The 17,519-nt window shown below is 40.2% G+C and overlaps 1 protein-coding gene across 2 annotated transcripts in view; it reads right to left on the reverse strand.

Moving 5' to 3' along the window:
• Positions 1-17,519, reverse strand: part of LOC123029272 (limbic system associated membrane protein) — a 500,040-nt gene that overhangs the window by 35,059 nt on the left and 447,462 nt on the right. For both annotated transcript variants that reach the window (XM_044442038.1, XM_044442039.1), the window contains exons 4-6: positions 12,145-12,279; positions 738-858; positions 223-371 (exon numbers count right to left, since the gene is read on the reverse strand). In XM_044442038.1, coding sequence (XP_044297973.1) covers positions 223-371; positions 738-858; positions 12,145-12,279 — 405 coding nt within the window. The remainder of the gene's footprint in view (positions 1-222; positions 372-737; positions 859-12,144; positions 12,280-17,519) is intronic.

Below are 17,519 nucleotides of genomic sequence, written 5' to 3' on the forward strand. Positions count from 1 at the left end.
ACTGTCTGGAGAGGCTTTGGGGTAGGAGCAGAGCAGTTTTCAGGTGGTTGCAGGGACTGGGAACTTTCCTTCTATGACCTTCCTTACATTAACTTATCTTAGATGATGGCTAGTCTTAATCTGAGTCTGCCTTACTTGCTGTTGGACTACCTTGCAAATGTGTAACACTTGGTGAGATTCACTAGGTGAGTTTGGTGAAATTCTACCCACTTCCATACTTACTGTAAAGAAATAGGCTAGCATTTGTGATTCCCAGTTTGTTGGTAGCCACACAGGTATAGTTGCCATAATGTTCTTCAGTGACATTGGCCACCGTCAGGAAAGACTGGCTCCCTGTGCTCCTGATCTCCAAACCATTGGCATTATTTATCCTGAGAAACAAGAGAAGTACATGGTAAATACAGTAACACTATGGAGCAACTAAGGCCCTCATTACATGGCAAAAGAACATAAGGAAATGGAAAGGCTCAAATGCAGATTCGCAGATAGGCAGAGGTGGAAGAGCCAGAGACAAAGGAGGGATGTTACCATACCTGTGCTTGTTGCTGCAAGTCTGGAGAGTGGGCAGGCAGCTGGTGGGTGTGAGGTAGATCGGGAAAGTGGTGAGTGATGGAAGGGTTGAGAATCCAATATTTTTTGACATGAGTTGAATAACATTGATTGTAGCGAAAACAAGTTTCTTTCTTTGTTGCTAGACATTAGAACAACAGAAGGAATAAGATAAATAATATAATTACCTAGTGTCATCTCTGTACCACTCAAAATCAGGTGTAGGGACAGCAGAGGCTGCACACTTAAGTGAAACTGGTCGTCCTGTAGCAGATTCATTGCTCTTAGACTCTGTGATAGTTGGAGGGTCTGCAGGAGAAAAACACTGGCTCATGTCATTGTCATCTATGGACTAATCACTAGCTCATCTGTCTGGAGCCACAATGGGAAAAACAAAGCCCTTCCACGTCAAAGATACCAAGCCTTATCTACACTTTAGTATGAAAGGCCCATTGAATAAAGGCACATTACAGTTGACAAGAAATGGCAAAGGCGAGGAGAGGAAACTCAGCAATTATAAGCCACTAATTATCTCTTAAAGGTACTTTAAACACAAAAAAGCCATTTTCTGAATTTCTGATGACAGTAAACTGGGTAAGGTTAGAGATAATTCACAGAATATATTATCCGGAGAAGACTCCATGGGAGATTGGTTTCCTCTAGCCCTTCTCCAGACAAATCACTTTAGTGCTTTACTTTATCTTGATGTATATAGGATGCTTTGTGCAGATACTGCACCACCACCCACACCGTTTTCCATAGAAGAGGTAGGGTAGCCCGAACTATGCATAGCTAGCACTGTCCACGTGTGCAGAAGCAGCCTACTGGCCCTGGCCCTTGTTCCATCCTGAATCATGGACAACTCCGCCCGGGCAAAGTACCAGGAGTTGGTTTAAGCAAACAAACCTTGTCTGGGGATGCCATCATGGGGCCAAAGGAAGCCAATTAACCAAGTGTGACAGCAGCTTTGAGGCATGAAAAGCTGAAGGCCTTCTGAGTCACTTCGCAGCCAAGGCTGGGACTGGTGATCGCATGAGTGGTGATTGCTCACCAACAGCTCTGCATCTCTAAGACTGGTTTTGCTATGGCAGCAGCTGGAGTATATGTGTCCATGGTGAAACAATGGCAAGTAGTAATGATGACTATATATTATGTCCAGCTTTAGAGGCAGTGTGACTCTGTATATCATTTACAGGGGAACATGAATAGTAGAGGGTTATTGCACTCATGCCTGCCTGTGGGCTTCCTATGGGCAGCTGGTTGGCCATTGTGTGAGCAGAAAGCTGGACTAAGTAGGCCTTTGGACTGATTCAGCATGTCTGTTCTTATAAGCATACTTTCCAATCCACACAAGAAATTGTCTAAGCATTTTCACGCACAAGTACTGATTCTTGGGCTTCTGGTTTAGTCATAATGGTGGGCATGCACATGGTGGACATGTCATGAACAGAGCCGGCTGGAGTTGGGGGTCAGACTAGATGGCCTGGGAGACCCCTTCTGACTCGCTCTGTTTCTATGCTTCTATAAAGTGCTGAAAGACAGCTTCAGGGAGATGGCCACTTGAAGATAAGATCTCAAGATCTTTTTCATTAGCTATCAATAGGCATGCTAAGATTTCTCTAAATGTCCAGCTTCGAAGACACCAGTTCTTCTGTTCCAAAGGTGTTCTGCTGTTAGCAAGTTAGTGGAAATAAACATTTTTATGAACTGATAGGAAAAGAAACAGACCCATTGTGGAAAACTGCATTTGTTTGATTAGGATAGGAGGTGATATAATTAGCCATTACACGTAATACACATTGTATTTTTTAAAAATGTACTTTGATCTGAAATAGTAATTTAAGATTCAGAGCTAAAGAAAAGGAAGGAAATACAAGAAGAGGAGTGAGTGTTGTTTAAAAACAAACGAACACCCCTCAGTGTTTGAATGTGTGGATTTTTTTCCAGTAGTAAATCTTTTTGCCATCTACAGTGAGACAAACGGTTTCCACTTCATTGGCTCTAAGACATGAGATGAATCATGAAATGAACAAAACACCTTTCTACAGACTGAAAGCCACCAGGTCTAGTGATGCTTTGTATTTCTGATCCCTGCCAAGGACTCCTTCCTGTTCAGCTGCATTCTTCATGTTAGCCACGCTCCACTATTCTTTAAAAAAGATATTCTGAACAGGCCCATAGCCAGTTCTTTCAGCTTTAATCTTGATTAGCCATCATTCTATCTATGGAACTCCCGGTCAACTAATTCCAGTCACTAAAAAGCAGCAGTTGTAAAAACCTCACCGGTTTCTTGTTTTCTTTAACACATATTGGGAAGAAGAACAGACAATGAAAGTACAAAGATAAATGCTTTTCTGAGTTGCCCTTCTAGCTCTGTTCCTTTCACTGTTGCTTTTGGTACAATAACATTCCAGTGATAGCAAAACCACAATCCTAGACACACTGACTTGAGGACGAACTCCACTGACCTCTGTGGCACTTTGTTCTGACAAAGTATACACAAGTTTCAATTGCACGGTTTCACATGCAAGATTATATGGGCATCACACTATTTGTAAGCAGTGTTTCTGTAAGATGTTGTGACAAGGGATGAGTGAATCAGCAAAACTCAATCTCATTACAGGTTTCCAAATTCCACCCTGAAGCTTATTCTGAGTTGCATCCATATCACATTGTGAGCTTTGTGTTTCCTTTTCACATGAATACTTGTTGGTATTTTTGTACACATTTTCCCCAAATGGATTCATCAATTGTATGGATTTTGGAAATGTACACTTTTTCTTAAAGTACATTTGTGTGCATTTTTCAAATAAATGCTTTTTCATGCTCCTTTTTCAAGTGTACACATTTATTAAATGGGTTTGCTTTGTTCTACAAATCAGATCACAAGCTTGGAAAAGTACAGACTTCAGCTGTAGACTGTGTTTGGGTCTATGTTTAGTTCTGGGAGGTACAATTTGGCTAAGTTCTGGTCAGAAAATGAGCAAAAATTAATTTCTCATACATCCCTGGCAGACACAAAGTGGGGGGAAATGGACAATCTGGGAAAATGAGATAGCTCTGCTCTGCTCACCTGCCCTGACTGGAGGCTGCTTTAGATGGATTTGGGCTGTTGTTACTCAGTTGGATATCTTTAGAATATAGGCAGCTATCATTTAGTGGGTCAGGCTTACTTGTCCATCTAGGCAAGGATTATCTACTCCAACAGCTTGTGGCTTCCAGTGCTTCAGGTGGAAGCTCTTCACATCACTAGCTACATGATTCTTTCAAATGGTGATGCCAGGGATCACCAGGTGGCACCATCTGCACTCAGTGCTTACACTTACCATTACCTCACTGCAAGTAGGAATGTTCAAGTGACATAGCTCTCTAATGGCTGAAGCTTCAAGAGGACAGAAAGCCCTTGTACTTTTCATATTTTGCCACTTGTTCTTGTTTTCTTTTGAAATTGGGGTCTGAACACCATAAATTGGTACAAGGTCAAAATCAAGGAGAAAGAGATTTTTCAGCACCAGGAGAGCCAACAGTACCCTCTTTCAAGACTGAAGTATCTTTTCTGAGGTCCCAGTACAAGCTTGTAACATGGCCTTCCTTTGCCCTCTCTCACATACAGATCCTAGTGCCAGCTCCAGGTTTCGTAGGTCTTTGAACAAGACAACTGGATCCTTCCCATCAGTGAATGGGCTTTCTTACCAGCATTGCCACTTGCTGCTGTTGCTCCTCTTCCTCATAACTGCCACCAACTCTTGGCTTGCCAGGTAGAGAACCAGTGGCAAAGAAGACTGTGGCCTTCTGCCCACCAGTAGTGCCTGGGGCAAAATGGGAGTCTGGTGAATAAACAGGTTGCATTGCTGAAGATGAGGAGCAGGTGGAGAGGCTCTTATCCATTGACCCTCAGCTTGGGTGTAGTCCCTCAACAGGTATCTAGTCATGTTGACTATTTCATACTATTTCACGAATCTTGAAATAAAACTTTCTATTTTAAGTCAGAAGTTCTATTTTGTACAGCACACCGATGCATTCAATGTCCTTGCAAGGTCAAAGTAAGCATTATTTACTTTTATATCTATTAACCAGGTAATCTTTTAAAACTCATAAATCATCAACTGAAGTCAGAATAAGGGGACAGGGAAGGAGGCTAAATCACAGGAGGGCAACCCTTTATTACCTTACAGTCACACCGGATTTCAAAAGGGAAGACTTGTCTGAACTGAGGGGATTGATAAAAAAGAACTGTACAAGGGGACTCAAGAGGGTTAAATTCCCTCAAATTGTTGGAGCTTAGTCTTTCCCAAATAAGACTAAAGGGAACACAAGCTCGTACAATGATGATGCAAGCAATGATGCAAAAAGCATCTTGAGGAGTACATCCCAGATGATGTCATATTCCATTCATAATTCTCCCATGCTTTCCCATCAATTCTTCCATCTACTTTCTACTTATATTAATATCATATAATAAGATAGGGATAGGATAGGAATAGGATGGTAATCCTATAGATAGGAGGGGTGCCAGGGAGAATAGAGTGGTACAGAGACACAGTTACAAGCTCAGATGGCTCTAAGCATGGATGGAGGGAATCAAGTAGAGATTTCTCTGCTCCCACCCCACCCACCCCACAAGCTTCAGAGGATTGGCTGAGGATAAAGGAGGCAATAGGAAGGGAGAAGGGATTCTGTGGGTTCACTGGATGCACAAGTCACTATTTTCCATCCCTGCTCTAAGAAGTAAGTAGCTAGGCAGCCCAAGAAGCCCATCTAGCTAAATATGCTATAATGCAGGAATGGGAGAGATGGAATTCCTTTGTTGTTTCCCCTGCCCTATTTGCAGAGCTTAGGACAGAGGAAGGGCTCCAGTCATCAAGGCTTCCATGTATAGAGTGACAATCCCATAGGATTATGCTCAAATGAAGAGAAGATGGAATAGCAGCACAATGCCTTTTGGCTGGTAGTGCTAGAGGCCCTCCATCTGGAAGTACCCCAGCTCACTTAAAAGCTGGATTTTTCATTGCAAAATCAAGAATTGTATCCCTTGATTATACCCCTCATTTTTTTCTTGCAAGCTCACACTCAATAAGCCAGGCAGCAAGGTGGCTGCATTATTCTTTCCCCAGAGCAGAATTCCTATAGTTTTTAATGAGGGTTAGATACTGAAATATCTTTCAGCTTCCACCAGTTTCAGTAACCGTACATTTTATTTTAATATCCATAGGATTATGCACAGTTCACTGAAAATTGGTTGTACTTTTTCATGTTCTGTAAATCTTATTTAATAAGATAAATGGGTTAGGTCATATTCTCTTCTAAAAATGGACTTGAAGATTTTCCTCAGATGCAGAATGTCACAAGGGACATTCTCAGAAAAATTTGTAGCATACTTTTGAAGTAGATGTTTACTCACATACATTTTGGCTTTAGTAAATCCTACCAGGTGCACTAGTTCCCAGTTCTGCCCCTGGGATTAATATATACCTCTGATTATTACAGTGCTTTTTCTCTTCCACAAGCTGTTCATTCCTCTTGCCTGTGTATTAAAAAAAACTTCTTGAGAGAGTATGTCAAACAGGGGAACATAATTGCCTTATCGCATATACTTTCAGGATAGTTTGCAATTAAAAAAATGTCTGAATGTTCTATTGGCAGAAGAAGCCATAGGTGGGAGCAGAAAGATGCTGTTGTCTCATCCCATTGATTATCCTGTTTGAATTCATTAACTGAAATGATCATATGTGGAAAAGATACAGTTGAAAATGTAGTCCCATTGTGTCGCTCCATCTACAGAAGCTCAGAGAATGCTGTGCCTTTGTTTGGAAAATAGCAACTCTGGTTAAATTTGAATTCTTTCTAAATTGCGTTCCAGCTTTCAAAACTACAAGGATAGCTAACTGTGTACTTGCAGCTGAGACACAAGAAAATGCATTAAGGACAACTTTGCTAGTTGTGGAGGAAACAAATTGATTGAAACATTTATTTATTCTGTAAGCTCACATATTATTTCCATTTAATATTTGATGTGAGTTTGTTCTACTGAATTATTTTAATTTGTAATTTTCTTTCCTTAGGACTTGACATGTATGGAGATAATGATATTTATATAAGGCCAATAATTGCTGTTCTATTTTTTAAAATCCCCTTTCTGAATGCTTTCTAAAATTGTCTTTTCAACTACTGTGTTACACTAAGCTGATGACTTCATAGATTTTTCTAGAGTGAGCCCAAGATCTCTCTTTCTGAGTAGCAACTTTAATATCCAAATATGTACGTGAAATTTTCTCTCCACTTTGTACCATCTTTCAAATGCCAGTATTTATTTATCTATCACATGTGTATCCCATTCTTTCTTCCAGGGCAGGATATATCAGATGTATTCCTTTTATCCTTACAACAGTCTGAATCAGAGGGAGAAGGAAAGAGTGACTAACCCAAGGCCACTCTGGGACTCAAATTCAAAGTGGAATTCAAATCCCAGTTCCCTGATCCATCTTTTGGATAACCTGGGCCTTCCAGACATGAATTGACTCCAGCTCCCATGAGCCTAAGGAGCCTAGCAAATGCCTGGGATGATAGCAATTCAAGTTCAGCAACACCTGTAGGACCGCTATCTCATTCTAATGACTTTACCACATTAGGTTCCATTGTCAAATGTGCATTGTCTCACAAAACAGATGAATATGGTGAACTGGTATAGAATTCAGCAGAACATTTTTGGCAGTGGGAAAACTATTTCAGGTAAAATTAAAATGGCTTCTTAATCATTGTCTACAATGCCTTTCCCACAAATGTCAAGCTATTAGGATCTGCAAGTTAGCCTTACCTCTATCACAAAGAACAAGATATGTGTTAGATCTGCAATCTGCAGTGCTAGGTTCAAAGCTGTGCATTTTTATTTGCAGCCACTGCTAAATAAAAATGTGCAGTGACAGCTTGGAACAAACAAAAGCTGTTAGTGAGATTCAAAATGTGTGTATTAGTCTCTATTTTTAATGTAAATTCTCTCTTTCCAGTCCTACATGCATTCCAGTTAGACATTAAAAGACAACTAGGGTATTCTGGGTCTTATTATCTGTCCCTAAGCTGTAAATATGCACTGGGGCTCTGCAGTGCTCATTTGAATGCTTACTGGTAATGACTGGACCATCATTAGCAAAAACAAATAGGGACTCTGTGCACAGAACTGAAGTGCTGACAGGGTCGCTCAGTTCTATCCTACTTCCTGAACTCACACTGTGCTAGATTCTTTATGCACACTTCTACAGGGGGACTTCTCCAAGCCCCATGGTTTCAATACCACATGTTTGCCAGCGATAGTCAGCAATACCTCTCTAATCCATCACTCCGTGCAGCCATCCAATCCCACATGTCCACCAGTCTGCCTGACATTTCTACTTGGATTTTTCATCACCATCTCAAACTAAATATGTCTGAGACCAAACTTCTCATGCTTCAGCTTTTTGCTCAGGCATGAAGCCTTAACTTTATACTTGATTCCCCACTCTGTTTTGCCTTTGCTTCTCATACTGAGCTTGCTAGCAACTCACATTTCTTCTCCTGTCACATCATTGCACAAATACATGGCTTCCTCTTAGCTTTCCTCTCAGTATAACTGCTGGTTCACACTGAAGTAAGCTCCTGTCCTTATTACTGCACCCGTCACCTCTCTGGCCTTCCACTGCCATATCCCTACCTCATCCCCTTTTCCCCTATTCAAAAATCATTAATCTCTCTCATAATTTAGATTATAGTATGCCCCTTCTTAAATCTCTTCACTGGCTTCCTATTCAGTCCTTTATGCAAGGCATGGTCCCCATCCTTACATTCAAAATCTCTGTCCTTAGAACCCTGCTTATAACCTGTAATTCTACAATTCTACTCCGAAACCCCTGAAAGTCATCCTGGTCCTTCAAATCATTTAACACTTTTCTTCCATGCTTTCCTTATGACTCTCCTGCATATCAGGTAACTTGATAATGAGATAGGTGGTTCCTTAGATAGTCACACTCTAAGCTGACATGATGATGAGAAGATGATTTTACTATTTCATTCATATACTTCTGAATAGCTAAAGCAATTTGGGCAATTCACAAAAAGTGCACATCACAATCCAAGCTGTACGTGATACAATGTTCAACACAAACTTTTTATATAATATAATCCTGAGCCTGATGAAAACAACAGACATATATGTTAGTTATATGCCATGACATGTCTGGGAGTAAATGACAGTCTTAACTGGGAGGCAGCACCAGGCAGATTTTGGTGGGGAGAGCATTCCATAATTGGGAAGCTACCAATGAGAAGGCAGTCTGTCTTGCTGCTAACTTCCAGGCCTCCTCAGAGAAGATGCTCAGAGGAAGGCCTCAGTTGTTGATTGTAGTATCTGGATAGGTTCAGAACTTTAAAAATTAAAGCCAAGACCTTGAATTAAACTCAGAAAGCAAATGGCAATCAGATGACTTGATACTGGGACAGAATGGGCTTAACAAAGTACACAGGATAGTGGTGTAGTAACTACAGTCTGCAGTAGTTGAATCTTCTGGATGTTCTTCAATATGTTGGGATATGGATAACTCTTGACAAGTCAGACTGATTCAGGAAAGCTTGCAGCTGTCACACTAAATCTAATTGGGCTAATGTACTCCTTGCCACCACCTTCCCCACTAGCATCACTATCTGAAAAATCAGAGCCAGTGCAGGATTAAAGCCAGTGCAGGCAGTACTCCCAAGCTGAAAACATGGGCATTAAAGGTGTGTGCCCCTTCCAGGAACAGGTCCAGACCGACATTTACCCAGATCACCACTCCTAGAACTTAACAGGTACAGCCAACTGGGTGACTTTGGGCCAGTCACAGACTCTCAGCCCAACCTACCTCACAGGGTTGTTGTTGTGGGGATAAGATGGAGGAGGAGATGTAAGCTGCCTTGAGCCCTTTGTAGGAAAAAGGCAGGATATAAATCGATAAATAAATAAATAAAATAAAATAAAAAATGTACTGGAGAAATGTATATTTTTGGAAAAAAAGTTGCATGAAAAAGGTGCTCATTTTACTTTATTGGATAAGAGAAAATGCATATATTTGAAAAATTTGTGCAATTGAGGCACACATTGGGAAAGTGCACATGAAAAATGAATGGAAACACAACTCTCCTCCTTTCTCAAAGCCTACAATCTGATACAAAAACTAGTCCAAATGAACGTTGAGGCTGAATTTGGAAAACCTCAAGAAGCTTGAGCTTTGATGATTTGCTATCACTGTTGCTTACCAATCTGTGAGGCCAAGTGCCTTACAAAAAGTGAAAAGGATAATAAGCGCAATGCATCCTTGGCTAGACATTGTTTAGGCAAGCACCATCTTGATGGCCTAAAGTTTGTCTTCATCCTGAAGAGCAAAAATGGCAGGCGATACACAGAACCCATTTGTTGGTGGAGTACCACCTCTTGTACTTGCTTTTTAATCTCAAATCATGTTCTTCAATATTCCAATATAAATCTCATTTAACTAGTTGTGACAATTGCTCTGTCCAATTAACACAGCCTGGACTTTTATCTACATATGAAAATTGCACTTATTCTCTAAGGCTGCAATTCTAAATTCATTTAATAGACAGTGAATCCTAGTCAACCTAGTGAGGTTTCACTTCTGTAAAATCTTGTATAGGGTTCAATAGTAAACCATTGTAGTAATCCTTGCAAGCCATCTGCATCATTATAATTATTTTTCCCCTTTTATTAAGATAGGCACTAATTATGTGCTGTTAAAGGAGGCAGAAATAGGTGAAAAAAAGGCATGAGCATAAGTAAATGTGAAATGTAATTGCTGTGGTCTGAGTGACCGCATCTGTATGCAAATCTGTGCCATGTTTTGTTGCTTATTTTCTCATAATGGCTCTTGTTTGCCATGTTTCCTGAGCTGAAATGCCCATTCTTATTAAATAGTTGCAGTCTAATGAGACTGTTATTTAAGAGTCCATCTTGCATGTAGGAAGAATATATTTAGCTTTCATTGTGGGAGAGACATAACCAAGAGGGGATTTTAAGTTCAAGCAACTGGATTCCATAATATTATCATAATACAGGGAGTAAGATTACCCAGCTGTTCTTAATTTCTCCACAACTGAAGGACCCTTCATTAGATGATATTCACCTTCAAAAATTATTATTTTTATGCGTGCGTGTGTGCTTGCACATCTGCAGGTGTGTATATGGGCATGCAAAGAAAGGGCAGAACAGGGCTTCAGATAGCTACTCTTGGAGTTTGATCACTGGGCTGAGCTTGAGGAAAGCCAATGTCAGTCCCAGAAAGCGTGGGGCATTGTAGTTCTCCAAGTTTCAAATGCATGATGAAATTATTATTTGCTCTTTGCTTTTCCTCCCATATTTCTCACAGACTGCAAAGGTGGGGTGGGGCATATTGGCCCCAGAGGGAACACAGAAGGGGATGACAGGGGCACAATAGAGAAGGCCTTTCAGATGGGACCATTTCTGCAACTGCATTACTTTCTCCAGCTGTCACCCTTAGTCTATTCATTCAAACTCTTACTGTCATCCTATTCAAGAAACTTAGTCTGCTGACCAATTGATGAGATCTGAATATATTTGCTTATAACCAAACAGATAGTTTGATGCAAGGGGGATTCTTTTTCATTTCAAATGACATGTGTGCATGTCATACAGGAATCCGTTTAAGGTCAGAATGGAAAAGGGAAGTGCTTCTTTTAAGACATGGAAGTAGTTACATGCAGGTATAAATGATTCTATTATAGCATTTTTTTAGGAAAAAAGGCTGACCATTGCAATGCATTCTTTGTAGTTCTAACCTTGAAGAGTTTCACTTGTTGGAAAATGTGGGAATTAGAATGTTAACAGTACAAAGTACAATATTATTACGCCAATATCAAAAGAACTACACTGGTTGCCCATTGTTTTCTGGGCTCAGTTCAAAGTATTAACTTTTAAATCTCCAAATGTTTCAGGGCCTGGCTATCTAAGGGAGCCACTTTCATTATGAATCTATATGGGTATTCACATCTGCAGGAGAAGTTTTTTTGAGGATTATCACCTCTTACAGAAGCCATTTGCTGTGCATGCAGGAAGGGGCTTTCTTCTGTATCAGTTCCAAACTGATACAGTCATCAGTCCCATTGCTCTCCCTTGTGAATTAGAATTTGCTCCATTTTACACTTTTTCAGAATGAGTCTTTGATCCTGTTGTCTTAATCAGATATCTCGTTGCATTGTTATGTATTTTCTTCCTTTTTGTGTCCTGCATTTTAAACTTAATTTCAGAATAGAAGTCCATAGGAAAAATAAAAGTAAAAATAAAGGAAAGGAGTTTTGTATCCTGCAAATGGGAAGAAGAACCTGAGGAAATGAATAGGACAGCAAGCACTTTATGGCTGAGAAAGAGTTTCAGACCAGATCTTCCAGTTTCTTAGTGTTTTTTCCAGACTACATCACCTGTCTTTAAAACAGTCAAACCCAGTCTGTATGGATTAGGAGAATTTTCATTCAGAATTTTCCTTCTATTGTCATTTTTGCTACAGAGTTGCCATTGCTACAGAGGAGGGTTTCTGAACTAGAAATAATGAATGTACTCACAATTCACAGTAACTCGGACTTGCTTGACATCTGCTGTGGAAACCTCGTTTGCAGCTTTGCATTCGTACTTGCCTGACTGCTCCCGCGTTATCCCCAGGATCTCCAGGAACTCTTCCTCACCTTCAAATTCTCTGCCTATAAACAGATCAAGAGGCAGTTCAGTTAATAATGTGGAGGCAGAGAATTCTAGTCCACACAAGTTCTGATTGTACCCCAAGGCCCTAAAATCTGTCAGGGACAAAAATAGCTGCTATTTAGCTCTCACAGTCCCTGCACACACCCAGTGAAACAAAAGTGGTTCAGTCCAACTTTCATGGAAAGGTATGGCTTGCATTCCTAGAGTATGAAACAACCAACAGTCCATCAGTACCCAGTGTCTACGCCAAAAGCTAAAGAAAGGGTTACTTTGCATAATAGGATAGCATGGCTCAACGTTATATTTCATATTTCATTTGCTCTGTCGAGAAGTAACTGCAGCATTTCCCCCCAGGAAGCTGCAGGTTTTACCTGTAAGCAGAGGGCAGAGGCTACTCAATTAGAGACTCTACTGGAGGTAATGTTAATGTAATGTCACAGAATAATGTATTCAGGGATGAAAACTAGCCTTGGGTAAAAATAATTTACTTCGAGTTACAAAAAGAAAAGTGAAAATGTATGCACAAGGCCTAAATTTAGACTCCTGCAAGCGAGGTTACATCTGCAAGGGCAAAAGTATTTCCTCTTTCTAAAACTGCCAAAGAAATAGTCCTGAATGGCAAATGACAAATCCCAACATTCCAGAGAATGAAAAGCAAACACATCCCCATTAACATTTTGCAAAGCAAGTGTAGGATCCATGATGACTACAGATGTACAATGCTGTCCTCACCCCACAATGTTACAGGTCATAATGAAAGTTCTGTGCTTTCATTTGAAATTTTTCCAAACTTTGAGTTAGAAAAACCTCCAAATTCATTTGGAGTGCTACTTTCACATTGATTTTGGTTAGAATCTATGCTAATGCTCCTTCCATTAGTCAGGGAACTCTGTCAAGGTATCTGTGGGCCCATGCTAATGAATATAGTATATTTTCCACTGTTCTGAAAGGGTGATCTTGTGTAACACACATACATTGCAGGAGAAGTAAGAAGAATTTGAAAGCAGATGTCTTCAGGGGAAATGGCCTTTTTTTTTTTTTTTAAAGTATTCCCTCCCATCTATGTGGAAGTTAGAAGGGCTAAAGCAGTGGAGATTCTTTAAATAAAAAGAAAAAAAATGATAGCTCCTCCTGTCTCCTCACGAAGAATCATGGAGAAGGAGAACGGGATGGGGAGAGATGAGGGTGAAATATGGAGTTGTGATTTATTTCTGAGTAGATATGCATTTCAGTTAGTTTTCATCTCATTGTTCCTTAAGGCAAAGGGGCAAAGGGGACATTCTAAATCTTATTTATTCAAAGGGTGGTGGTGGTGTGTGTGGGAGAACAGAATTGCAAATTAGAAAGAGAGAGACACTATGGGGGTAGGGAGGGAGATGAGAAAGCAACTGAAGGATTTCTAAGTTATTACTCATTTGCTGAAGCCCAGTAAGGCCCTTTCTCTCACCCCACTATCCCACTGAAGCCCCTATTTCTAGCCCCACAGTGCCACAAGTTTAGCACACTTAGTTATTTATACCTGGGGGAAAACACAACATATAAAATATCATGATATATCTGGTCTGAAGAAATCTGGGTTAAAATGGCAGGCATTGCATGGGGAGGATGGCTTGGGGTCAGCATCTTGTGACACAGCTGGAAAGAAAGCCTCATAGAAATCCAGCCTTGCTTACAGTCCAGTAATAGGTGGCACTATAGAACATGCATGATTATCAGAGGAAACCCTTCAAATGTCCGCTGAGCATGTGAATTCTGTTCAGGTTGTTCTGTGCTGAACACAGAAGGTTTAATGATTGAATAAGAAATCTACAATCCTATGGTGAATTATGTTGTTGGGGTTTAAAAGTAGCTACATTCCATGTTACTGCACTGGGTTCTACACTTACCAAATGCTTAAAGCATCTGATCTTAGCAATTTGCAGTATGCTGTGCAATATTAGGGGACTGCAGGTGGCGCTGTGGTTTAAACTGCTGTGCTGCTGGACTGGTTGATTGAAAGGTTGCCGGTTTGAATCTGCACAATGGAGTGAGTTCCAGTTGCTCTGTCCTAGCTCCTGCCAACCTTGCAGTTCGAAAGCATGCAAGTGCAAGTAGATAAAAAGGTACCACTTCGGTGGGCAGGTAACAGCATCCGGTGCACTTCGGTGTTTAGTCATGCCGGCCACATGACCACAGAGACTGTCTGCGGACAAACGCTGGCTCCCTCGGCTAGGAAACGGAGATGAGCACTGCCCCCTAGAGTCAGGCATGACTGGACTTAATGTCAAGGGGAAACCTTTACCTTTATCTTTTATGCAATATTAAGTTATGCAATATAACTGAATCTGTATGTACAAACTGGAACCTAACTATCCATGGGAATTAGCACTTCTTTGAATTAACAGTTCTTGGCAATTTAGCTATTAAAATACACATTTAAATTAGCTCTGGATAATTGCCACTCCCCAATCCTGGAATAAAATTTCAGGGCTCTGTGAATTCTAGAACATTGAGGGCTGTGTGCATGTGTGTATGTGGAGAACCATTAAAGATGGTTTGTCCTTTTTCCACACATGCAGAAGATTTTTTTTTGTCATTTTTAAAGTAGCGGCAAAGAACCCTCAGGATCTCAGGAGTGCTTCCTGGCAATATTAGTCTGTCTTGGTATTTACAGATTGTAAACCAGCTGGCTGTCTTGCAAAAGGATGGTATAGAAATGCATTGAAATAATAATTTTAAATCAGAAAATGTACATTGGAATAAATGTATTTTTAGATACATTTATTTTTAAACAGAAGTGATGATGTCACACATGTCTCCCTGGGAAGGGAGCTTCAAAATTGTGGGACTAGGCAACAGAGAAAACCCTATTATTTTCGCTTACCTATGGGGAATTGCTAGTGTGCATGAGAATAGGGCCTCCAATACTAATCTTAATGCTTTGGTAGGTTTAAGCAGTCTTTCTGAAAATAGGGTCCCAAACCAACTGGGGTTTCAAAGGCTAAACCTTGCATCTTAAACAGGGTGTGGAAATGAAGGACAGCTGTTATAAGCAATACAGAAAAGGAATAAGATGTCCTGAATTCATATTTCCCATAAGCTCCCCAATCTGTCTCAATACTAATATACAGAGGAAAAACATGTTTATGTTAAATACATATTTTTAAAAAGCACATATGTATTATGTGAAGGTCTGTAAACTCTAAGATAATGTAGAACAGAAGTGTAATTATGAGTAAAATTTGGAAAAGAGGCACAGAGCAGAGGCCTTAGGGAAAATCTGGTATATGTTTCGACAGAAAAAAATCCTATAGCTCTCAAGGTACCTCCAACCAGTCAGGTTGGCTAGGGCATGCTGGGAATTGTAGGGCTTTTTTTCCTTTCTGAACATGTGAAGGGTTTCACAATTAGACTATGATCCTAGAAAGATATATGCATTCACAGAGGCAAATACAACCAGAATGTCTTTGAAGTTTCTACTTCATCTACTTTTACAGCTGAATGCACAAGCCAACTTGAACTAAAATGTGAATGCAAGCAATTGCAGTGTAAACTAAAAAAGACACTGCTGTTGTGCACTTTTCTGCTCTTAATGTCCAGTACATTTATGCCACCATGGTGCTGACTCATTTGCTCTTGACTCTTCTGGCTCATGATATTCTCTAGTAAGGGTGGGAAAAGGTTCACCTGTGTTCACTTTTTCTGTTTGACAGGAGACTGCCTTCTGGCCATTGTATCAACCATGGTCATATAATGAATATTCTAGAGACATTACTAAAACTGGTATCCACAAAATGGATCAGGCAATCAGACAAAAATCAGGCAATCCTGAATACCTCCCATGGCTTGGGCATTGACACCATCATAGTTGGGGTGCTTGGTTATATGGACTCCATCCTCTGATCCTGTGCAATCAGTACACCCAAGATACATAAGGAATACCACTGACTTCCTAAGAAAGTATAATCAATTGATAATCTCCCAGCAAAGACCATTCTAGCTACCATAGATGTTGAAGCCCTGCATATCAACCAATCCCATTAAGACAGACTACAAGCTATTGCAGTGTGTTGTGTGTTGTATATGGTTGCTTTGTTATTGTTATTTATTTTGTTTTTGTAAGCCACCCAGAGACTTTTAATACTGGGATGGAATATAAAAACTTTAAATAAATTAAGAATATTTTTTCAGACATGGCTACAGAGCATTGAGCCACAAAACTCTGCTGCTGTGAGTTACTCATCCACAAATATTTCAGCTCTGGGGATAATATATACTTCGGACCTGTGGTAATACAATGGATAGTCAGATAGTGCTGCAGTATGCTCACATTTTCATAGTTAATTGGAACAAAACTTTCTAAGCTCCAGCTTTCCAAAGCCTCTTCTCTAACTAAGAGTCATTGATGATACCTTTATTATCTGACTCTTATGTGAGAGGGCCTCACAAAATTTCATCAGAATTTTTTCTCCACAATCAACCTGAGCCAGAACAGTCTGTGTAAGAGGTTCACTTTCTGGACACAATAGCACAATGACATAAGGTGGTAGAAACACAAGACTGCATGGAAAGCTTATAGATTGCTGCATGTACCTACATGTTTCCAGTTCCCATTCAAGAACACACCATATTGTCTGCAATCCACTCCTACCTTACAGATGCATCTGCTCCGACCCATAAGTCAACTTAAGGTTCAACTTGGGAATCCAGCTACAATATTCACCCAACAAAGTGAATAAACAGATCAACAGGGCTAGGCTGATACTCAGAAATACTCTCCAACAGGACAGAAGAATGTGTAGATTTCTGTGCAAATGGATGCATACATTTGGGGAAATGTTCATGACAGGGATTTTTAAGAGAAAACAAACAAAATTTGCAAAACACAAAACACAAGTCAAAGGTGAACTTGGAAGACTTCATTAAGTTTAAATTTGCTGATGCACACATCCATAGAATACCTCCTGAAAACATAGAATTTAATTATATAGCATGCTAAGGGTGCTCAAGAACCTCGTGTATATTACTTCCATAATCCTGTCAGCAATTTTATAAGCTGCTTAAGCAATCTGCCTTAGGGAGCAAAGTTGATAGAAAGTGGGCTAGTTTACAAAGATCGTGCAACTATCGTGGTGCATATGGGCAACCATTTTGGATACTGAAGCTGCAACCTCAGTTTGTCACATCATTTGAACACAGTGAGGGGTGGCTGTTGGCATAGTTAACTACCCACAACCCTAAAACAGTCTAGAGTTCCTAG

The sequence above is a fragment of the Varanus komodoensis genome, unplaced genomic scaffold (assembly GCF_004798865.1).
Source record: "Varanus komodoensis strain SLA01 unplaced genomic scaffold, ASM479886v1 scaffold4, whole genome shotgun sequence".
In the NCBI taxonomy this organism is placed as follows: Eukaryota; Metazoa; Chordata; class Lepidosauria; order Squamata; family Varanidae; genus Varanus; species Varanus komodoensis.